At 33.2% G+C, this 24776-nt stretch overlaps 1 protein-coding gene and 3 long non-coding RNA genes across 6 annotated transcripts in view; 2 read left to right on the top strand and 2 right to left on the bottom strand.

Annotated features, from left to right (window-relative positions):
• On the bottom strand, positions 1 to 24240 carry LOC138188764 (G-protein coupled receptor dmsr-1). Of its 3 annotated transcripts, none has more exons than XM_069130807.1 (4): positions 22771 to 24240; positions 19291 to 19537; positions 6816 to 7205; positions 1 to 1080 (listed from the first exon to the last, which is right to left on the bottom strand). In XM_069130807.1, the coding sequence occupies exons 1-4, from the start codon at positions 23092 to 23094 to the stop codon at positions 875 to 877; spliced, it is 1167 nt and encodes a 388-aa protein (XP_068986908.1). In that variant the 5' UTR covers positions 23095 to 24240; the 3' UTR covers positions 1 to 874. The 3 variants fall into 3 exon arrangements, with proteins under 3 accessions (XP_068986908.1, XP_068986910.1, XP_068986909.1); XM_069130809.1 differs by lacking the exon at positions 22771 to 24240 and adding an exon at positions 21044 to 21677; XM_069130808.1 differs by lacking the exon at positions 22771 to 24240 and adding an exon at positions 20217 to 20388.
• LOC138188771 (uncharacterized) lies at positions 179 to 6892 on the top strand. Its single transcript, XR_011175674.1, has 4 exons — positions 179 to 267; positions 5361 to 5584; positions 5813 to 6075; positions 6325 to 6892. It is a non-coding gene; the product is annotated as an uncharacterized LOC138188771 (long non-coding RNA).
• LOC138188774 (uncharacterized) overlaps positions 7203 to 24776 on the top strand; it is a 25392-nt gene continuing 7818 nt past the window's right edge. The window contains exon 1 of the long non-coding RNA XR_011175678.1: positions 7203 to 8468. This is a non-coding gene — a long non-coding RNA (uncharacterized LOC138188774). The remainder of the gene's footprint in view (positions 8469 to 24776) is intronic.
• On the bottom strand, positions 9866 to 12533 carry LOC138188772 (uncharacterized). The gene is made up of 3 exons (XR_011175675.1): positions 10481 to 12533; positions 10230 to 10373; positions 9866 to 10142 (listed from the first exon to the last, which is right to left on the bottom strand). It is a non-coding gene; the product is annotated as an uncharacterized LOC138188772 (long non-coding RNA).

Here is a 24776-nt window from a genome sequence, read left to right on the forward strand (position 1 = left end):
TTTAGTTTTTTCTCGTAGAATATGCTGGCACAGCTTTGTGGGAAAGACATTTTGTATGTAAAAACTAACTATTAAGATCCCTACACACTTTCAAACGTGCCGCGATGCACGCAGCGACACTTAGATTTCAAGAAATCTGCATCGGTTTCGATTTATCTCCACATTACCGAATGTTCTCTGTTTATGGCGCGACACCAACGTAGAAACACATATGTTGAAATGTTTGGTTATTTTTCAATTCCAGTATCAATATTAATATAATAGAAGGTATGTTCACAATAAAAAAAATAATCATTTAAGGCTTAAAAGAAATGAGCAAAAACATGGTTAATTGGTAGAAACAGACTTTCCAATTCCGTGTTATTAAAAGAATTAAAAACGAATGAACTGAGTGATTATAGATATTTGCTAATGGATAATTCTGCTGTTTAACATCTATTAGAAAAAGTACGCCTAAAGATTGAAAAACAAAATAAAACGATGAGAGTCTGCTTTACATTATATTTGTTATCGGTGCCGCCCTCTACACGTTGAAACCCACGCCTCAATCGGATACTAACGCAGGATTCTGATTTCTGTATCGATAAAAGCTGCTTCTGATGCCGATTCTCCGATACCGAACTACATTACAAGATGTATCATGAAACCTAGGTGTCGAAGCATGTCACAATATGTTTCAATGTGCATAGAGGCCTTTATATGACGTTAGTGTCTATTTATATTTGCTTGTGGCCATATTGGCGAAACATAAAGGAACGAGTAAACACTAATTTTATTGTTAAATTATTTTACTTATTTGAAAATCACAATCATCAGATGTTCGTTTGGTAGACGAGAGCATCGCAGCAGGTGGAGTCCACCACCTCCTTCTTAACTATACTTGTGTTACTTGCGTCACTGTGTGGTTTGTGCCTGTATTTCCATTATTTTCTATACAAATCTGTTTTGCAGTGCTTCTGGGGATTTTACAGTTTTTGCAGAAAAGTTCGTTAAATGTTTTCCTGAATTGTCTACTCATCGTGCAATATAGTATGAAGTTGATAGCTGAGTTTACAAGCGTTAACATATCTATAACATCACCTGAAAATTGACAAATTCTGCTGTTAATATTTCTTACAATATTAGTAAATACTTATATATATATTATATATCTTATATTAAAAAAAATATTTTTCACGTTTTTTATACGATGTGTCCGTTTTATCTGAAAACATGTACAATTCATTAAATTTTAGTTTCTTGAAATTTATGTTTCTCGCTTTGGTCTACTTTGAGCCAATAAAACTAGTAGAAACAGAATATCGTTGTCAATATCATTTGTTTCTGATTGTTCGTGTCTCCACTGTTTAGACAGGCTACAGGTTACAAAATATGGACTTATACCGTTTTCAAAATAAATCATTATACAATTCCATTTTTTAAATCGAAATTTCATTGTTGATTAAAACAAACAAATGTTTTAAGATTTAAATTATAAATTGTTTATAAATAAAAAGATCACGTTAAAGTACGTGTTTGTCGTTTTCTCAACTTGATCAAAACATGGATTTTCATGACTTTCAAAATGAACGATCTATGTTGTTACTGATACATTATGAGTCAGTATTTTATTAATTTTAAAAGAACGTTATTATTAATGAAAATTTATTTATATTGTAAATAAATCGTGATAGTCGTGAATATTGATAATCGTGAATCCCTTAATAAAGCTGCCAAAATTTTTCACTTTCATTTGTTCCTCTGTTGAAGGTTATCTAGTGAATATTTCACGCGCTTTTAAATTTTTCCTAACTGTATGGCGCTGTTAATGCTGATCAATGGTCTATACTCCTTTGTGTCAAAGTGACGATAACTCTCTTTCATAGAGGTAGAAAAACAATTTTTGTGTAAAAAATTTTTTTTTTCTCTTCGACTATATATTATTTTGCTTTTCTATCAGACATAATGTTGATAAGAAAATTAATTACTAAGAAATTCCAGGTAATTGCCAAGAAAATATCTGAGTTAATTACGAAGTTAATTACTGAGAAAGTATTAAACAAATGTAGGGTAATGAATATCGCAAATTTATTCTCTGAATATTATAATTTGATAATATTGTATTCAGTATTGTGAATGGTCTTCATTCGGTTAATAATAAATAATAATATTAAATTGCCCAAATGTTTCTTTTGTTTTATAAGGATATAATAGATGCACAACATTTTTTGTTTCATATTATTTTATTGAATCATGTATGATCCATTTTGTTCTATTGGAACAATAAAATTATACAATATAATTCAATAAAACAATATACAACAAAAAATGTTGTACATCCATTGTTTTCCTATAAAACGAAAGAAACTTTTGGGGCAACTTAATAATTAATAGAAATAAATTTTGTACTAATTTAAGGAGAATAACATATGTTTAATTTGTTAGTGTAAAACTTAAATTCTTCTTATCATGCAGGTAATTAAAATGATTTTCGTACTTTAATTATTTTGCATTTGTTGATGAAAATAAATCTTCCTTATAGAAATAATTTTTAATCTACACATAGTATAGTATTTTCATAAAAATAACTTCTCATGTATCTATACTGGGTGTAAAAAGTAAAAAGTATTCGCACACTCTCTAGAACGGAATAACTTTGTTTAAGATTTCATCAAACGACTTGTTTTTTTTCGAAGTTAGTAAAAAATTTTTCAACAAAATTGCGATTGGTCGAAGCGGCGAAGGGCACAGTAAAAGTCACTTTTTACAAAACCTTCCTATCTGAGCCTGAAACGAAAGCTTGAAAAGGACATTTTATGGATTTATGTAAGTCATATGTATCTTGAAAATTTCATCGAAAAGTCTTTACATTTATTACGGTAATAAACTGTATATGTATAACAGACATAAATCTGCGGAACGTACTTCTTAAATTTTTATTCTACAGGTTCGGTTCCAAATGTTATGAAATGTCATCTTCGCCATTTTTATCGCCACTCCGACCAATCGCAATTTTTCAAAATTTTTTTTGCATGCCATCTAGTAAACTAATTCTTCTAAATTACCAGCTTCTCAAAGCAGCTCAAATCCAGCTTTGTTCCAACGTTAAAAAAGATATTCTATTTTAAATATGTATTAAATATATATATATATATGTATAAATAGTTTTCTAATAACTTTTGCGGATTGAAAATTATTGTATAATTCATTTGATTATGTCTTTTTTATAATTCTTCTGAAGGTCGTTTTAAATTACTTCTTTTATATAATACGATATAAAATGTGCTCTCAAACATTTATTAATTAGAATCGTAGATAATACAATAAAGTAATCTAGAATTTCATAATACTACTATCATAAGGCGTATCGAATACATCCAACATTTTAAAAGGTCGTATTTCTTTCAATTATATCTACAGATATTAAATTATAGTATTAATTGTATATACGCTTTTGAAGTAAAATACAACTTCCAGGATTCATTTCACTATGTTTATCTCTTTGAACACGTATTCAAATATTACTACAGATAATCCCATAAAAATATATAAAATTAATTATTGCATAATTTAATTAATTATATTTTCTTTATAATTCTTTCTGACGTCGTTTGAAAGCATTTTTTAAAAATAATATGACATAATAGGTGCACGACATTTTTTGTTTTATATTATTTTGTTGAATTATGTATGATCCATTTAGTTGTATTATTACAAACCGGATTGTTTCTAACCTCAAAATGATTTTATAAGGAAATAATAGATGCACTACATTTTGTTTTAGGTTATTTTATTGAATTATATATTTTGTAGTAATAGAACAAAATCATACACAATTCAAAAAAAAATAATTCAACATTTTTCTATTATTAATTCAACATTGTCTATTATTCCTTGTATTTCCATGTACTTTGTAGTAATAGAACCTGGTAGGTCTGTATTTCAGTTTTTTATCCTTAATAAATTATGTGCGCAAAATATTATTTGTTATTATAGTCGATAAAGCATATACTTTTTTGTACTGACTATACTTTTTTGCACTTCTCCAATTTATGCATTGGTTTTACTGTTGTACATTTGAATTAATCTGTTAACTGCGGAGTTTAGTTTCAAAAATCCCTTACGAGGTGCGTAGTTAAAATGAAATTTTATTGGAAATAAAAACCAGCGCAGGGCAAATGCTGCTATTATAAATTTCACGAAGTAAATAAAGCAAAACGATGAAGGATTACATTTTTATTCGATAAAAAATTAGCAATTCATTGTTGAAAAAGGTATTGTTATTAAAAACTTAGAAACTGCCAAGAAATAATAAAATAAATCACTCAAAACGATTCTGGGAATAGCCGATATACGTAGGAAAATACACAAATGGGGATGCATTGGGAAAAATAATCAACTGAATTTATAAAAATCAACACACTATACGGAACATAACCGATATATCAAAGAAAATAATAAAAAAGTTAAATTTTTTTTATAAAATACATAATAGTTTTACTGGAAGTATAAAGGAAACATAAAACTAAATATCATTTATATTACCTTTTACTAAAATTTCGAGTTTTTATAGTAAGAGGTAATCTTTTATTTTACACGACGAGTATATACGTTAACCGCACTGAAATAAAGTTTTGCTTTGATATATATACCTGTCGAACGCAATTATAACTGGTTAACTATCTTACGATTAAATGACTATAGTTTACTTAATGTGAAAACAATTAAGATATTTTAATGTTTCTTTAACACTTTCCATGTTTGTCTGCCATCCTGGTTGGTAGACTTACGGTGGACAGTATGGTGTAGATTAACTATGGGCATAATCACTTTACTGACCGTTAGCGGTTCAACAGCATACGGACGTCCGACCGGCAACTCAGGCGCAGATTCTCCTTGTCGCTGGCTCTGTTTCGGTTTAGACTCTCCAATACCATTCTTTTTGTTCATCGCGAACAGCAAGTTTTTCAAATTGGTATAAAACTGTGGGAGCTTACAAAGCAACGCAACTGACGCAACTGAGTAAGGTACCTTAGTACTAAATAACAAATTACTGCATAAATAATGAGAAAGATTGTCAGCGACAAAAAGTCAATTAATAGGCTATCAGACGGTAAGCGCCGGCGACAAAAAGCTAATTAATAGACTATCGGTCGGTAAGCGTCGGCAACAAAAAACCGATTAATTGGCTATCGGTCGGTAAAGTGTTAAGAAAATGTTCTTAGCCCTCATCCTAGTGGCAATAAAAGACTACAATGTCAACAAAAATTGTTTTATTATAAAATACCTATCAATAAACTTTTTCTGACATTTTAATAATAAACTAGGAACTTTTTTCAACGAATTAAAGATAATTTATAATCTGTCTATCTACTCGCCAGACATGAATTTCCTGGAGTGTACCATTCGAGGTATTCTCGAGGCGGCGGTTTGCTTTAAGCCGTACAAATCGGTGGAGTCGCTAAAGCGTCATTTAATGAAGACATGGAAGCAAATTGATCAAAGTACGGTGCGTGCCTCTATAGATCAATGGAACGTCTCAAGGCTTGCAGCGACGCAAACGAAGGAATTTTCAAAAACAATTTCATCTAACTAACATTCTATGGTATTCTGATTGTTATTATGTGTTTTCTCATTTTTCTTTGATAAGATTTAGATATAAACAACTCTATCGCGACGTTGCCAAATTTGCAGTTTTTACACACCCTGTTACACAGTGACGAGAAAGATTTAACTTATCACGAAGAACAAATTCTTAAGATTATACAGGGTGTCTGGTAAGTGGTAGTACAACTGATGATTCTACGTGAAAAAGGTTCCGTTTTTTTTTTAGAAAATCAAGTTTGAACATTCTTTCGATACACGTGCACTCGGACAAGTCAGTGAAGAGTGTTTGCTCTTGGAGGCAATGACGAAGATCATCGGATCACCAGTCTATAGAAATTTAATTAAAAGAGCACAATTACGTGTGCAAAAGCATGCACATCATCTTCATCAGTTTTTGAATGAATAAAATAAATAAAATTGCTGACGATTAAGCACTTTCTTTTATTCTGTGCTCTCGTCATTCAGATCATCTGGAATTGCCAACTATCGGTAAGAACGTTTACTGATACGAACTTAAACGACAAAATTTTATTCTTTCTTTCCGATCTATTTTTTCACATAGAATCGACACCTGTCACTCACCAGACACCCTGTATAAGAAAATATTCGCGTACTTGGGTTTTTAACTTGAACTGGATAAACATAAATCCAATTACCTTGGAATTTGCTATATAATGTTACATACGAAATTTTATAATTAATCGTATCTGAATTTGTAATTAGACCGTAAAATTGCAGGTAAAATAGAGCATACTGGTCGTTGAGAAATTGATAGTTACTAAAGTTATATTGGATATCTAGTTTGCCAGATGTGCAATCAATATCTGCGTTCATATATACTTACACAGCTACTAAAGATAAACAATTAATTTAATGAGAAATTACCATCGTTACAATATGGAAATTACATCCTCTTTATCGAATATTTTAACATCCAATACGAAAGTACTTTCCTGGCTAAATTGTTTCTCATTCTGGCAATAGAAAGCTTTGTCGCTGTGACATGTAAAAATCCCCAAAATAAATAAATGTAAAATGCTCTGCAAATTTGACTAAAAAATAAAGCTAAATTTTATAGTGAAGCTAGAAAATAAAGCTAATAGAATTAAATTCCAAAATGTCTATCCACGATTGTACAATCAGAGGATTTAACTTCCAGTCAGACTTTCTGTTGATCTTTTATTTAGAGCGATGGAAAATAAATATTTCACAAGTTTTGGCATACTGACCTAACATCAAGTAGCAAGTGGAGAAGAATCCTGGACCGAGAAGCACGCTGAAAAGTCCGAGTATTCCCTGTGGCAATTCTGTGAGTAGAAAAAGCAGCAAGACTGCTAGCAACATCATCGTAGTTCTATCTGTTTGTCGCTCTTTGTCCCCTCTTCGGCAACTTTTCTTTTTTTCCAGCTGTTGTTCTTGAATATTGGTTAACTTTCGCCTCCTTCGCTTTGCTTCCAATAGAACTTGCAGAAGCTTTAAGCTGACGACCGTTAGGACGAAGCAAGGCAGAAGTTTTATTACCACGCTATAAATCCAGAAATTTAGTTCCTTCAAAATGTCATGATTTTCTGCCATTTCCGTCAGTCGAACAAAGTAAAGGGTAGTGTTTGTTGTATTTCCTATTGAGAAATATAAAAACATTTTTCGTTGATTGAACCAAGTAAATCCAGCAGTACATATATCGATTTAAATGTTGGCTAAATCGGCGTTGAAAGTGATTATGATATACATTTTAATGGCTATGATAAATTTTAAAATATCTCACATTTTCGTCCCTCATTAGTAGGCTGCGGATTTTTATGCATTTATGCGAAATACGAAGACACATAACTATACAGAATGCGTATAATATACAAAACTACATGAAGCAGCCGAGATAGGTAGAGTTACAGTTTTTAATAGGAAAACCAAATTTCTGTTTAAATTCTGTTTCGTCAGTTTTGTTTATCTATAATCTCGTACGTAAAAGGAAAAAGTGACTGACACGCTCATTAACGCCCACGCTAAACTCCTGTATCTAGAAACGTGAAACTTGAACAGTATATTCCTTTTATGACGTAGGCATAGTATTTTTGGAAATACGAACCCTAAAAGGCTAAAAGGAGATAACATTTCTTTTTTAATGTGATATCCATATTTCACGCGTTGTTTCAGTTGAGAACACGAATTTTGACGTATCGACCTCACGTTAAAAATAAACAAACACGTCTTTGAAGCGTTTTTCGAAACACATACAGGGTGGACAATATACGCGTAACTGAGTCATTTAAAAGTCCCGCCATTCTGGAACGATGCGATATCTTTCAGCAATTGTTCTATGAATACGAAATGAAAAAAAGAAAATTGTTTGAACACTTTATCGAAGTAATTCTTTATCGAAGTAAAGTCAATAACCATGACTCCGACAATATCATCCGATTTAACTGCACTAGACATCTTCTTATGAGATTTCTTTAGAAATAAAGTGTATGCCAATAGACCAAATACAATGGAGCCGCTAACAGACGTTTTTCGAGAAAGATAGCGAACATAGCTTTCGAAACGTGATATGTAATGGAAAATACGATTGATCGTATTTGTTGTAATTGATCGACTTCGTACAGCGTCTGGAAGCAGACATCTTTCTGATGTTGTGTTCCATACATAAGTCTCAAGTATTATTAAATGACTTGTATTGAAAAGACTGTTGATTTTTTATTCTGTTTAAACATAATCGACAATTGTAAATTGTTCACCGAGTATGTGTATCTTTTTTTGTCAGTATCCCAGAGTGTTTACAATTTGTTCAAGAAGGATATTCGGTATGTCATAACAGGATAGAAGTATATTCAACGAACACGCCTGTCCCTTTGGATGACGTTTGTACAAAATTACGTTTACGCGTAAGTATGTTTCACTGATAATTTTTTTTTCAATAACAATGAAAATCAGTCAGCTAGGGCAGAGTCGTGTAGTACCTAAGTCATTTGTTACGTCTTAGGTTAGAGTGAGTAAAGAAAAATTTTTAAAAATGATTTTACAGTATGAATAGAGCTTGGTGGAAGAAGGGAAATTAATTTCGTGAAATTCGATGACAAGGATTGAGATTTTGCATTAGTGAAAATGTTGTAATTTGTGGGAAACGAAAAATTGTCGTCCAGTACCGACTGATTATTTGATTAGTAGATGTTCTAGCTTAAATGATTAATAACGTTAAAAAAATGAGATTTAGAGGTTAGAATACACGTTTTTATTCAAATTGTATTCTTACATATAGTGTGTCTGGCTTATCTCGAAACGCATAAATATCTGGAAGAACGTGAATCGTACGAAAAAATGTTTCGGACAGAAAATCCATAGCATGGGGAAGCACGTACTGTACTCTTGTGTATTTGACCTTGCGGTGACCTCCTGTGAAAGACATATTACAGTTTTTAGGTAAATACCTCCGTCTGGTATTACAACATTTTCTTGTACCTGACATTCTGACGTTTTCAAAACACTACGAAGTCGTATCTTTTGCACTATCCGCTATCAACTTAAAAAACAAATTCGGCGGAGCAATACGAGGAAGCGCCTAACCTAAAAACGATTGCTCGAAACTGACTGGTTGTTTTGAAAATATTAGAAAACTGCGACCTTGTGTTTCGGCAACGCCATTTCAGTAGCAGCATTATGAAAAGCGCCTTTACGTATCCCTGTAATGTACATTGAGTAGCGCTTATACCGGCGAATAGATCGAATTTTAAAGTTCATATCTCGGTAGCGAATAATGCAAAAGACACGAGTTTGTAGTGTTTTGAAAATATCTGAACGTCGGGCGTAAGAATATGTAATAAAAAATAGAGGTATCCGTTTAAAAATTTTAACGTGGCCTTCGCAGAAGGATTTAAGATCACCGCAATGTCAAGTACGCAAGAACATTGTACATTCAGTGTCATTTATGTTTCTCAAAATATTTATGTGATTCAAGATAAACCGGACACATTGTATGTCACAAGGAAAATAATTAATATTTTTATAATGTGTGCACTGGACATGTGACCAGTCATAGCGTTCGTCATTTTTGTTGAGAAATGTTAAGTTGGTATGATCGCTGGTTGCTACAAGCTAAGTTGGTACGACTTCTAACGACGCTCTTTTGTCTTAGAAGTCGACCACGTTGTTCTATTGACTTGGAGATTCCTGTGTGGTAAGACGTGTTATAAGACTGAATTATTAGACTGAAATATATTGGAGAAAACGAATCTAAGTGAATGGTTATTTTATAAACCCAAAACCTTATTAAATAACAATTTTTGGAATACTGAAAGCCTTAGTAGCCTGCCCTGGGTCATTTTATTTCCGACGATTAGCTTCAAAGCCGCATTCACACTCCGCTCTGGCCATTTTTCTTTTTCCTTTTTTGGAATTTTAGATATTTTCTGCATGTAACGATACAAGAAAGAAAAAACGAACATCTTTTAATTTAATTTCACTTGTCAACAGATTGAACTATCGGATAAAAAAAATGTGGTCCGTACTGGGCGACATCTGATCGGCCGGTAATGGACGACAGTTAAACGCTTGGTATTTGACTACAAACACGTGGAAATGTTTTTGATTGTAACGTATTAGGTTAGCCCAAAAGTCTCTTTCGTTTTATAAAGAAATAAAATACTCACATTTTTTGTTTGAATGCAAAACGATAGCCAAAGGACGACTGAAGATAAAGATGACAACATTTGGCACATTAAGTTTCACGTTTGAATAAACATTATCAGATAAAGCAGCTGCGTGCAGATAGCGAAAGACACTTTTAGGACAACCTAATATATAATATACAAATAAGATTGCAGAACTATTTTATGGCTCGTAATTACACTCTGTTAGACTACATATAGTATACACAGTGGAAAAAAGACCATTTACTTACCTGGACAATAAAATATCAGCTTTAGAAAATAACTTCTAACATTAGGAATATCAACTTATACGCGTAACGTGTCAGAACAGCGAAAACGATGAAATAAGCGTTAGAGCTACGAAACATGTTACACAGAATTGTTATATCCATCTGTTCGTTCAAATAAAGTGCTAATATCTTGTGAAAAATGTCAGAAATAATTTTAGTCGATATTATATAGCAGTCGGTACTGCAGGACTCTGTCCTAGACATATATATTGTTCATCCTGGATATATTTTATAACTCACGTAGGAGTGAAAAACGGGTACGTTTTTTCTCCAATGATAACCGTATCTCCATATTGGCTAAAGCTGTAAATTCGCCAGTCGACGAACAAACTCAGCTTATTAAAAATAAACCATCACGTGCTCGAGCGTGTTCACACAGAGGTTGATAAACATAAATCACTAGAGAAACAAATACTGCGCTAGCGAAGCTGCGGCGGACAGCTGGCAAAGATATAAATCTGCATAAAGATCTGCAATCTGATAAGAAGGAACAAAAGCAAGAAGTTGACTATTTTAATACATATCTTAGCCACTAATACAAGACGTAATAAATAGTTACGATTATAATACACATATCGTCGCGTGGTGTCGATAGTGGCGCGACTGAAGAGATGTAAATTTTAGAGATTTTTTTTTTAAATTTACAAAAAAGTCTTCGTGATTCATTTCGACAACATCATAAGACTGACTTAACGCAAGACAGCTGTCAAGATTGATAGCGGTATAAGTGGTAATTCCTTCGTCTGACGCGAAACTGATGGAATTATAAATATACCGTTTTGCATAGTAAAAATAGAACCACGGTGTAGATCTTCTATTCAATAGAAGCAAGATTGAAATATTTTTAGCTGTGCCACTGTCAATGCCACGCAGCCATATTAGTATTCTAATAGTTTAGATACGCAGCAAACAAACTAACTTATCGACGTCGTAAAGTTCCATTTCTTTAGCCTTTTAAAATTCTAGGTAATATACCGGGCGTATGTGCTGTTTTCTATTTTGTTTCTTTCTCAATTTCTAGTTTAAGTTCAAAACTGTGATCGGAGACGATCGCAGCATCTTCGGTCAGAGCCGAATGTAACGCTACGATCGATCCTAGCCACAATGTGGTTTATCCCTTAATTACAGACTACTTGTCCCTGAGAGAAATTTGAGATCGTATTTCATTGATAAAATCTGACTGAGTTTGCAAGTTTCAGCATTTCAGTAAACCGTAGAAATCCATAATAAACAAATCGTATATATCGGTAAAGAAAATCTGTTATGTTCGATTTATTTCTCTGACACAGTGGCGATAAATTAAATTTCCGAGTGATTTAAGGAACGAATAGTTTAAACTGTGTGCTATCAAAAAAGTTTTTGATAATGTTCATTGACTCGTAATTCGTTTAATTCATTTTTAATTGACTCGGAATAATTTTTAAATAATTTCACTTATTGCTTTTGACTTTTTATTAATTAGTTTGCTTATAAACATAAATATTACATATTTTCATGCGTTGTAATTTGGCCAAATAAAACGTACTGTGAGTGTTTGAAATTACAACTGTGTTGCTCGTGTTTCTACTTTTGATTGGATTGAATTTTCGTATATTTATTTATTTATTCGTAAGCATAAATGTTTCATTCGCATTTACTGTAATTTAGCAGAGCAAATATTACGATTTTTGAAATTTATAATCGTGTCGTTTCTCTTTCTACTTTTGATTGAATTCGATCTTCGTGTATTCGATTATTTATTTGAAAATTCAAATATTTCATTCTCATTTACCGTAATTCAACTGAATAAATATTATCATTTCTCAAAATTACAATTGCGTCACTTTTATTCCTACTTTTCATTCGATTGAATGTTCATATCTTACTTCTGATAAAGCAAAACATTTTTCTCAATTTAACAATGTTCCGGATATGCAATAAATGTTTGGAGTATTGATCATTTTTGTAAGTTATATTCCAAAGCCAAATAGCCACTTTCAACCTCGGTTCACTTTACTGAAGAAACAAGGGAAGGAAACAACAGAGTTGAATAAAAAAACAAAAATCTATGTAAAAATATTATTATTAATAAATATTATTATAAATAAATATTATTAAAATTATTATTATTAACTCTGCAACGGTGCTCGAATTCCTACGTTTGATTCACGCGATCGTTTTACAAACGCGTCTTTAACAAAATCTTTGGCAAAGAATTGAAATGAAAAATTGCACTTTTACCAACGTAAGAAATTTGTTAACGAATTAGAAAAATACTATCGAAACGAAAACGACTCGAAGAATACAGCAGGACTAATTTTAATAGTTACTGATGAATAACCTCACCTTCTGTACATTAACAATTTTATTTAAATATGCATCCAATCTTTTTTTTTTTTTTTTAGTTTTAATTTTCGTGATAGTAAAGAAACATAATGAATATTCAACAAGTTCGTTAAACTAAATTTTTATGACATTCTATCATTTTTTTATCTTTGCTTCCTGACTTTCTAAATTGTTTTCGGAGACCTTTAGCTATTAGCTTATCGCTAAGCACGAAGGCGATCGTTTTACATCGCCATATTAGTTACCATATTCGATATGCAATATCGTAGTAGTAGAAAACGTTCAACATGCGAAGTGTCTCAAGTAAATACGTAACGTACAACGAATTATTTACATATGCGAGAATTTGTTATCAATGATAGCAAAATCTTTGATCTTTTGAAGCTCGACAGCTTTCTTCGTGCAGATGTAAATTCGCTGCTAGCTACTTCGAACGAGGAAATAATAGCCCCTTTTCTTTTCTACAGATACGTAGCATCGATTCAAGCAACTTTAAATAGATCTTATACTGCCATTTATAACGTTCGTTTCGAGCGTATAAGTAAAATGTATAAACGTTTAAATGTGATGGGCAGAGACGTACAGTGGCGGGCTAAGTTTCTGTGCTGTAATCACTATACTGTACTACACTGTAGCTAGTCTTGACAAGCGTCAAATTTGAAGGAAAGTAATGTACGGTGCGAACGATGTTTGATAAAGGGGGACATATATGGTTTACTTCAAATTTTATCGTAAAGATTAATGATAAATGAAAAAGATCAAGAAGCTTGTAATTTGCAGCGAACGAAAAATTGTTGGCGAACTGTGTAGTTAGTAGATTTTAAGATCTAAGTATATTAATTGCCAACGTGTAAATTGGTAAAAAGCATTTAAGCATCGAATTTATTTTTAAGCGCGTCTACGACTGTCGCAAGTAAAACGATCGACACTTTCTTGGTCTTTTCGTTCTATGTGAGCATAACCTATAAATCTGACGCACTGCGTTCAATCTTCGTGGAATGATTTCTTGCAAACGGTGCACTCAGCGACTTATTCATTGAAGTTTAGTTTCCTTCTTGGCGAGCTATTATTTTCTTTTTCGAGCTTGCTTCCTCTCTCGTTATACGAAAAGATCTAACAAAATTTGAACGCTACTGGCCGATTCAAATGTAATGGCCATTGTACGACAAGTATATGGGGAAGGTCTCAGATTTGACGTGTAAAGTAAACAGCAAAAAACCGAGGAATTTATGTATACCTGGTAGTCTAAAAATAATGTACGTAATATGACAAAATTATTTAATTACCTGGAAAATAAAAAGTCAGCTAAGACAAATTAGAACGTCAAACATTAAACGTCTTAGAATTCTGGTAATACAGAAATAATAAGGGACTCTCGGAAAGTTTTGTTTTTCCCATCTACAGTGAAGTTAACTAACAATAAGACGAAAACAAGCTTTAGCCGCTACTGTACAACTTACTGTCCTTTATGTGTACAGTACTTCATTTGCAGTATGTTAATTCATATTTTTATTTACTACAAATCCTCGTTTTATTTTTATCTTCAGTTAAGAGTCTTTTACGATGTTATTAATTGGAGAAATTATGAAAATGTTTTAGAATCTCTTTGCCATGAGACAGGACAATAAAGTTTCATATAAGACACTTTGCATAATTGGTTACATGATATTTTCCTACTAAGCGAAAACGAGCTGTTGGGATCAAACTTTAATAGCAGAAATTGCTCATAAACGTTAAAAAGCTTTCAATTGTAGGATATATAAGCATCATTAACGTTATTAATTTATACTAATGTAAAAATCTCTTTCATAAGATTAATAACATTACCAACAAGAGTAATAAGAAAAGAAAAAATAAAGACGTTAGAAGAATAAAATGCTTTCATGCTATCTGTTTCTGTAGTATGTTTCTTCAAATGCAACGTACTGATTAAGCAACTGGTATGAATACAAATAAGGCGTTCGTGATACTACTTTTATGATCGTCGGTGAAATGGAACAAAAATTTCTTGGCCACTTTCTGGAGTAATATATTTTTAATAAGAATATTAAAATGTAACGTAAATTATGGATTTTTTGATATTGATGAAAATTCAAAAGATTTAGGCATTAAAAGACTATATATATAATAGTTACGGTATAATAGTCCGATTGGAAAGAAAAATACAATTCTACTTTTTTAATTCACAGCCACATTAAAAAAAAAATTAGTTTCTATGGAAATTGACATCATGAGATTATTCAACTTTTTCTGTATCATTTATTAACATAGTTAACCTTGCAAGGAATACACTTCTGGATAAAAAGATAATATCGAATTATATATAGTAGAACCTCGATTATCCGAATTCCTGTTATCCGAATTTTTTACTATCCGAACGATCCATTGGAACACGTTGCGCGTGTAAAAAGTTCAATCCTCTGCAAGAATTTTTGTTAACGATCAAGCAATTTAAAGGACTGCTATTGTATAGTGGCATACGCTCGCTTAGGCATGAAATGTGTGATACTAAGAGGAGCACGAAGTAAATTAGCTACACTGAGGACATCACACAGGAAAAAGTGGAAGATTATATCATAACAGACGTAGAAGAAACTCTATATCGAATACAATACCAGGGTTCGGTAATTGTGACGACGCCGACATAATAGAATGCTTTCAATGTGATGAATCGTCTTCAATTGACCGTGATACTGATGTAATGTGCGCTTCGAGTAATGTATTGAAACATGAATAGAATGGTAATGACGATATTCCTCAACGTTTTCAAGTATTTGAGGCTTTAGAAATAGAGCTAAGATGGCAAGTGAGAGAAAAAAAATGTAACTTTACCGAAATTTGATAAAGAAATTCGATCATTTATATTACTATTAATATTTTTTTTTATTTACTATTTTGCTATTAATGTTTATGTTCCTTCTCAAAATACATATATGACGATGAACATCAGGAAAGTAACTGTTCCATTATCCAAAAATTTCCTTATACGAACACCTATATCCTCTAACTATTTCGGATAATTGAGGTTCTACTGTATAAATTTCGGATACCATTGAAATATCCGATACAGATTTCACCGACAACTATTCATCGACACCAGACTTGACCTACACCAAACTTGACCGACATCATGCTTGACTGACACCAGACTTGATCCACATCATGCTTGATTGACATCATACTGGATTGATATCAGAACTGACCGATATCATATTTGATTAACATCAGAATTGACCAATACCAAACTTGATTGACATCAGAATTGACTGATATCACATTTGACTGACATCAGGATTGAGCGATAATAGACTTGACCAATAAGAAACTTGACCGACACCAGACTCGATTGACACCAAACTTGACAAATAACAGACTTGACCGACACCAGACTTGATCCACGTCAGACTTGACCGATACTAGACTTAACTGACATCAGACTTGACAAATAGTAGGCTTGACATCAAACTTGATCATCATATTGGATTGATATCAGAACTGACCGGTATCAGACTTGATTGACATTAGAATTGACCGATAGCAGATTTGATTGGCATCAGAATTGACCGATATTAGACTTGACCAACATTAGATTGATCGATACCAGATTTGATTGGCATCAAAATTGACCGATAGTAGACTTAATCAACATCAGATTTGATTGACTTAAATAGGAAATTTGAGTGACACCAGACTTGACCAATAACAGATTTGACCGACACCAGACTTGATCCACGTCAGACTTGACCGATACTAGACTTAACTGACATCAGACTTGACAAATAGTAGGCTTGACACCAAACTTGATCATCATATTGGATTGATATCAGAACTGACCGGTATCAGACTTGATTGACATTAGAATTGACCAATAGCAGATTTGATTGGCATCAGAATTGACCGATAGTAGACTTGACCAACACTAGATTGATCGATACCAGATTTGATTGGCATCAAAATTGACCGATAGTAGACTTGATCAACATCAGATTTGATTGACACCAGACATGCCAAGTAGCAAACTTGACAAACAGGAAATTTGAGTGACACTAGACTTGACCAATAGTAGACTTGATCGATAAGAAACTTGACCGACACCACATTTCAGCGACAGTAGCTTTGGCCAACAACAGCTTTGACTGGCAATTTTGACTAGCAACAACTTTGAAGGGTAACAGCTTTAACTGACTGACAGAATTAACACAGAAAAGTAGGAGAGGATTGTTACTTATGTAGGTCTAATGATGCAGATAATTGATAGGATTAAAAAAGCTGACATAAACCTAATACCGTGGATAAGCTGGCTAGCAATTAAATATTTTGGTTTGATTTCAATTAATTTATGGTAAGTTTGAGTGTAATTTTAACACAAATCAATATGAAATTCATGGTCTGCTTTAGATTTGTCTTTGGTCTAGTCTTTTTAATCCGGCCACCGTAAGGCAGCCGGCCATCAATTATCCGCAGTAATAAATCTACGTGAATAAGTAAAAATCCTCTTTCATTTCCCTGTGCTAATACTGCCAGTCAGTTAAAGCTGTCGTCGGCGAAATCTGGTGTCGGTGAATAGCTGTCGGTGAAATTCCTGTCGGTGATTTCAATGGAACGCATAAATTTCATCTTTTCATGTAATAATGTAATATGCATACTGTGTACAGTTACAAATTTGGTTTCTGTAATTTGTATCTCGTCTTATTGAAACAATTCCTAGATCTATAAAAACATCAAGATGTCTACTTAGGAACGAAAATGGAGATTAAAATGTAACTGTGATTCGCAATAATGCAGCTTTTAACAAAACCTCCATTGTTTCTAATTACTGTAGTTGTTAGCAAAGAGTTATTTCAGACGCTAGAGTATCTTTCCTTGAGTCGTTATTTCAATCCATTAACATGTACAAACCAGCGTTGTCTCTGTAAACATTTTGCATTTACAAACAATTTACCTAAATCATTCTCAACAATTATTTATAAAAATATTTACAAATCCGAGGGGGTAATACAAGAATATATTTTCGTGTGGAAAATATGCTTCAACAATCTTGATCTTATAATCAACAATAAATTTTAATAGCTACGCTATTAAAATCACTTGCTTTCAACTTTGCGCTCTTGCATATTAGATCAAGACATTTAGCGTAATAAATTTAATTTCAAATAAATGCAACAATAATCGTTTCGTAATTGTCGCTGCTCATTCAGTTCATGATGCTATTTTATACATCTGTGTGACGATGTATCTTTGCTACCATCTCTTTGTATACACGAAGATGACAATTTAATAACCAAAATTATGGAGACGATGATACGTAAACTATATTACTATGTAATTTTCAAATTTATTTCTCGTTTACTCCTATAATGCTTTATATCTACTCTACGTGTTTCTTAATTTTGTTTTTTGTAAAGAGCAGAAAATTGCGTTTATATAGCTTTTTTAAAACATTTATTGTCTCTAAATATCTATAGCACACAAGGTGTCTCATTTTGATCGACCCACGCAAATATCTCCTAAATAACACGTTATTTGAGAAGTTTCTTCACGTAAAACTTGTTCTGCTTGAAGGGGAACATTTTAGGATGATCACCAGATTTGTCTAAGTGTTTCTTTAAATGGAACTATATATTTCTTTGGTACACCGTTTGATGCAATTTTCAATTCTTTACGAAAAAGGCATTAAAGTACTTGTATCTGAAAACTAGCTTAGTTTAAGAGATATCGCAATGTTAATTTCGTCAAATCGAGCGTATGAACGACAAGGAAAGCATTGCGCCATCTTTCCTTCTTTTTTACGCCATTAGTGTTACAAGATTAGAGTCGAAATATCTTTTAAAATAAGTATATTCCCATCCAAGTACTTTAAACTTTTTAACCTACCCGTTAAACTTTATAATCGCCGAAGAAAACGTGTATAAAGACAACAAATGTTCTGAAATTGCTTTAATGCTTTCTTAATGTCTAGATTAATCGAATACCAGAAAAGATTATTATTAAAAATCACAGTTGCAATTTCGTATTTCATTTTTGTTCCTAAATAGATATTCGACTGTTTTATCATTTCGTCTTCTCTTCCTCGCGAATTATTTCGACAAATTAAGCGATAAATCGCAGAAATCAACCGTGGTACTATATCGAAGATATTAATTTAGAAGATAATAATCATACTTCGTTCCTTCAACGTAAGAAATCACACGAATATATTGTTAAGAATCGAATGATAACATAAGTGCGCTATCTCTTTATCCGTGATTGCAAATCATATTAATCAGATGATCCATCCTATATAAAATATTTTATTACGTGTAAATCTAATTTGAATTTTTCTTTCCAAAGGCGTTCGATAATCCATCGTATTTAAACAGCGTTGAGAAAATATTAACGATAATTAGTCGTTGATGTTTCGTCGAATAATACAAATTCGTAAGTGACATGCATAAAGTGCTACTTACCGATCAAACTTTCATTTCGAGACTTTATGCTCATTCCATTGGAATCCAAAACTTCTACTTGCTGTCTTACTTCTGTCGTGATATACACGGGTATACAAAGCACAGGACAGAAAATATACGCGATCGAAATCGCAAAAATAGTTCTCTTGTAACTACACCACTCTCTGTTTTGTTGCGGCCTTGCTACCGCCACGTATCTCCACACAGCCAGTATCAAAGTTAAACAAATTGAAATGGTGTGACAAACCTGTGGATATTACATTGGAATTCTGTGAATTTATCTGCATTGTTGCTCCTTTTTGTTAAATCGATATTTTCCAATTACGAATCGTATGCTTATTTCCTCGATTGATTTAGGTTGAAGAGAAAAATGTTTATGAAAGTAACATTCGCTATAAATACCGAGCAAACTTCCACGAGTTCTACTTTTTTCCTCTCTGTTTAAATCACAGTGAAACTTTGCAGAACTTTGGTTGGTTCCAATGCACGTAGTAACTGCTTTGGTTAGAAAAGTTAGGCCAAGTATTTTAAAACTAGTCTATTGCTAATGCTAGTGTTTTTACTAGTTTATTACCAACACTAGCATTTTAATGCTAATATATTACCAATACTAGTAATTTTAATATCAAAGTCTGATTTGAAGAAAATGAAATTAATATGAAATAATATAAAGATAAATAATGTTGGACTGCAATTTGGTTTTTAATTAAAGAAGAAGGCAAATCCAATATATTGTATATTGGATTGATTGGTGTTCAAACATATAGGTCGATTCTCATCAAACAAAGCAAGGAAACGACGGTTCAGAAAGAATGCGATGAGCCATAAATACCAAACGATTTTATAGGTCACTAGTACGATAAACACATTGCATTATTTAACACGTATTTTCGAAATGAAATTTTAATTTTGTATGACAAAATTACCTCGAACCCACGCATTCTTAAGTCAGTCTCAAGTTAGTAAGTTAAATTTCTACCAAATGTTCTAATTTTGTTTAACTATGTACGTAATACACAGACAACTGGAAAAATTTGGAACTTTCCTCTTCCTTTCTTTTCCTTTCTTCGTAGTATTAAATTGTTACGTTTCGTGGAAACTTACAGTAGGAACTCCAGCATCCAAACATCTATTATTTCGAATATTACACTATCCGAACGTTCTATTAACGGAACGATATTTCTTGCTCGCGTTCTTTACTATTACACGTATTTTCTCTAATTTCCTGTTACTTTCCTATTGTCTTAATACGAAACTAATACGCGTGTAATATATTGTGTATAGTGGGATCAACGAGAAAACGTGTTGCATCGAGTATTGAAAGGAAAGGGAAAGATACTCGAATAGTTAGAAAAACGTACGGAAGTGTTGCCAAAACTACAAAAATTTACAACGTTGGTGACCAGTAATTAATAACGTCAAAACAAAAACGTGTAATCGAAAATTATCCAGGTGTTTCAGGAAGAAGTAGAAAAACTTTAATGTATGAAAAGTAGTAAAAAGTAACAAATCAGAGAAAATGGAATGCCAGTATCTAGATATATATTATACGTAAAAGTTTTGGAATGTAGATAAAAATTATTATCAATGTTCTTGTGTTCTTGTGTTGGAAAATAGAAGATTATAGTGAAAGTGACGATACAGAACCTCTCTATTGAGTTGTACGGAAAGTTCGTTCCGTTTTTCAGTTTCAGGCCATACTGAAGAACGTGTTTTTTTCTTTACGTGCATCGTTTTCAATCAATGTACGCACCATTCCTTTCGATAACTTTTCGCCTTCCGTGTGGTAACTTCGTCATCCTATTGGTGTGCAAGTGCTTAGTCTTCCGAGAAAAAGAAACGTTCCAGTTCGTTTTTCCAAAGAATGATAAGTTCTTGTCGTTGAGGTAGTTTTATAACAAGCGAGATAAGCGATAGTCTGAGCATGCAAGATCGTGAAAATATGTTACACGCGATAAAATACCCTATCCGAGTTGCGTCATCATTTTTGTCGTGTGCCGATTGACGCATTTGGTCTCGCGTTTTCTTGGTGAACCATGTTCGAATTTGTGCCAGATCAACAAGAAACAAGTTGTTCCAAAAATGTTCGTTTCACATTCGACTGTTAATTAATCGACAATGTTAGGCTCGACCAATTGAATTGAGGTTAAGGACCATTGTCTAAACTCAGATCCATCTCGCTAAGAAAAACGGAACGAACTTTATGTTCGGCCTAATATTTCTAACAAATGTTTATGGCGTTAGAAGCGTTAGTTTGAGGCATATACAGACTGTAATTCAACGTAGTTCAATGTATTAACAAAATTTGATATAGTAGCGAAAAGAATATAGGATTCATAAATAATTTAAAAAACATCACACTTTTTCGTTTTACAAGGAAATAATCCGCAACATTCTTTGTTTTATATTATTTTATTGAATTATGTATGATCATAATAATAGAAATAGAATAGAATGAAACATAATTCAACAAAATAATCTAAAATAAAAAATGTTGTGGATTATTTCCTTACAAAGTGAAAGAAACTTCTGGGATAACCTGATATTATTGATATTGAAATATAGAATAATAATGAAAAAAAGACGCGAGTTCCATTACTCGAAACTCGAACGGTTATGCCTCCTCTTTAGTTCGGATACTGCAGGTTCCACTGTATTTTATTCGATGCAATCATTCTTCACTTTGAGAAAGGCTTTCAAATTTTCTAACAAATCATCGACATTTTCAGCGACGAATTTGCCTATCGGCTCATCAGACAGTTCATAGAATTTCCAGGCAAAGTTATCTAAAGACCAGAAACATGAAGTGGAAATTCGTATTCTTAAAAAGAAAGCAGTTTTAGCTTTCGTTATTTAACTAGTTTCTTGTTATTGTTTAATTTGAGCGCCGAGTCGTTTCAAGACGCTGCTCTTCAATTTATCCATCAAAGAGCAGAAAACGATGAACGATTTCTTTTCAAATGGAAACGAAACAAATGCCACGCTAATTTATGAAATTTACTTGGCAGTTACCATCAGTCGATGACAAATAATAACTTCTCCTTTTCGCACGTTACAGAAATTCGTCGAACCTCGTAAATTCTTCGTGCAACCTCAATCGTACTGAACCTTATTCCTACAATCAACAATCGAGCAAGCCAACTGCCATTCTTTTCAAGATAGAAAAGCTATACTGTTCCAAGCGAGAAGCCAATTTCCTCCGCTGGTTAACCACGAGCCTAACTCCATGGTTTATCATTAGATCTCGAGCACGCGAATCGCTGTATTTTACGATATATACAACAATTCGGTAAATGCGTTTTTCCTAGATAATTCGAGAAACAGACGCGCGTTCTGTCGTTCGAAAAGTTATGTCTACCCATCATCAATTCGCGTACCGAAGATTGCCCGGCCTAGTCGAACTTGCAAGCAAAAGCAACTTCTTAATGGAATCTGTTAATCTCGATGTTAATTAATTTAATCGTGTTAATTGTCCGTTACCTGTGCGAAATTCGAATGGAACAGCACAAAAATCGTCCATCCGTAGGTGAAGGTGTCCCTTCTTGATCGCCGATACAAATAGAGGTGAAACGCGTACGGAATGTAATCGATCATGACGAGCAGATCAGCCACGGCCAATCCCGTTAAAATTATATTGGTTGGTGATCGCATTTCCCGCCGGGTCAGGACAAGAATGTTTAAAATGTTGGCGATCGAACCGAAAATACAAACGAAAAGAGAAATCCAGCCGTGCAGCCGTGAGTAATAGGAATGAAACGACGATAAATCGCAAACGTAGTAGCTGGTCGATGCGTTGAAATCCATGATCGTCTGAAATGCACTAGCTATTCTTTTATCTCTCTCGTCTTTTAACGGCTCTCGTCGTTGCTCGTCTGCCGGCTGGTCTTCGATAAGTAATTATCCTAATGGGATATCTTCGATGATCTTCGATGTTCGAGTGTTCTGCTCGCAACGGTAATTCCGCGTAAACGAACGTGCTTCTTCTTTCTTTTCCAGATACAGAAATGTTTTCCGAGGGAAATCCCTTAAATATCACGATATCGATCCTTCGAATTTCGTTCTCCGAATTCTCCCGCAAATTAAGACGATAATGAGAAAACGAGGAAAGAAAAGCGATACATTTTTGTACGTTTTGCTAATGCTGTTTAAACCATCAAGAAGAAAGAATTAATCATTAAGAAGAAATAATTAAGAACATACGTATGGACGAATATTTTTGGTACTTTGCGTTATTGTTAGAAACTTTCTCTCTCTGTCGTTTATTGTTCTTTATCTTTAGAACCGTGCACAGAGTTATTTGAGAATTTGTTGCACTCCTGTGCTTAGTCCTTGAAGAAATCCTCTTTGGCCTTCCTTTACGACTTCCGTTCTTTTATCCTTGAGACTTTAGAATCTGTCGGGAAATCGCCGCTTATCCTTAATGATGTTCTTCGAATCAAAGGAAAATTAAGACTCTGTGTGCTGGTGGATTAGTCAGCAGCATATTTTGTAATTTCGATCTTCTCATAGGAATCGAACGAAATTATCATTCGATCACGGTTCGATCGAATCGAACAGTTTACCTTTCATTTATATGGCCGTTTCTATTTTCAAATACGATTTACCATTTCGGTCGTGCTTTTTCAAGGAAGACACTGGAAAATTCCTCTCGTTTCGTACGATTGTTCTAGCGAGCACATTTAACGGATCGACAGTTTTTAATTTTTTATTTTCCCTTCTTATTAACAAAACGCAACTAAAACGCGAACAATTAATACACTACGATTAATTTAAATTTTCATTTACGTAATTAAGTATCTTTTTTTTTTTTGTTTCTCCTTTTATTTTGTAGCTGTTGGAACGATTGGAATTTAAACCGAATGGAAGACACACAACGAGATGCAACAAGCGAGCAATTGGAGAAACGAACGACGCAACCGTGACGGAGAACGTCGGAACCGAGCGACGTCGGCCAAGCTAATGTCGCCGCGACGCTATCCCATGTTGCAGCCGCCCCGAAATTTTAACGCAGACGCAGATCATTTCCCTGTCTCTCGCTCTTTCTCCCTTCCTCTTTCATTCCGATTTTCTCTCTTTCCCTTCCACCCTTAGCCTTCTATTTATCACGCGATTCATCTACTTAATAATTCTTTGTCTTATTCTTTTGTACATTCATATATTTCCATATGGGCACATTCGTTTACGCGTGGGGTAATTGCGCCAAATTTGGAACACCTGATTTTAAGAGCGGCCCAAAGATAGAAACATTCTTCTCTTTCAACGAAACTAACGTTAACACACCACGGAATTAATAGATATTCGTGCGTTCACCAGTTAGCTGACCTCTTCGAAAAGTGTGTACCTAAAATGAAACCATCGCAGAGGACAAAGGCAGAGAAAAGAACAATTACTTTGTTCACACTATATACAGTTTTTTTCATAAGAATTGATTATACTCTTTTGTTAGTTCGTTTTGTTTCGCCTTGGCCTGCAAATATTCAAAACAT

Source organism: Bombus flavifrons, chromosome 17 (genome assembly GCF_040668555.2).
Source record: "Bombus flavifrons isolate JBK064 chromosome 17, iyBomFlav1_principal, whole genome shotgun sequence".
NCBI classification, from domain to species: domain Eukaryota; kingdom Metazoa; phylum Arthropoda; class Insecta; order Hymenoptera; family Apidae; genus Bombus; species Bombus flavifrons.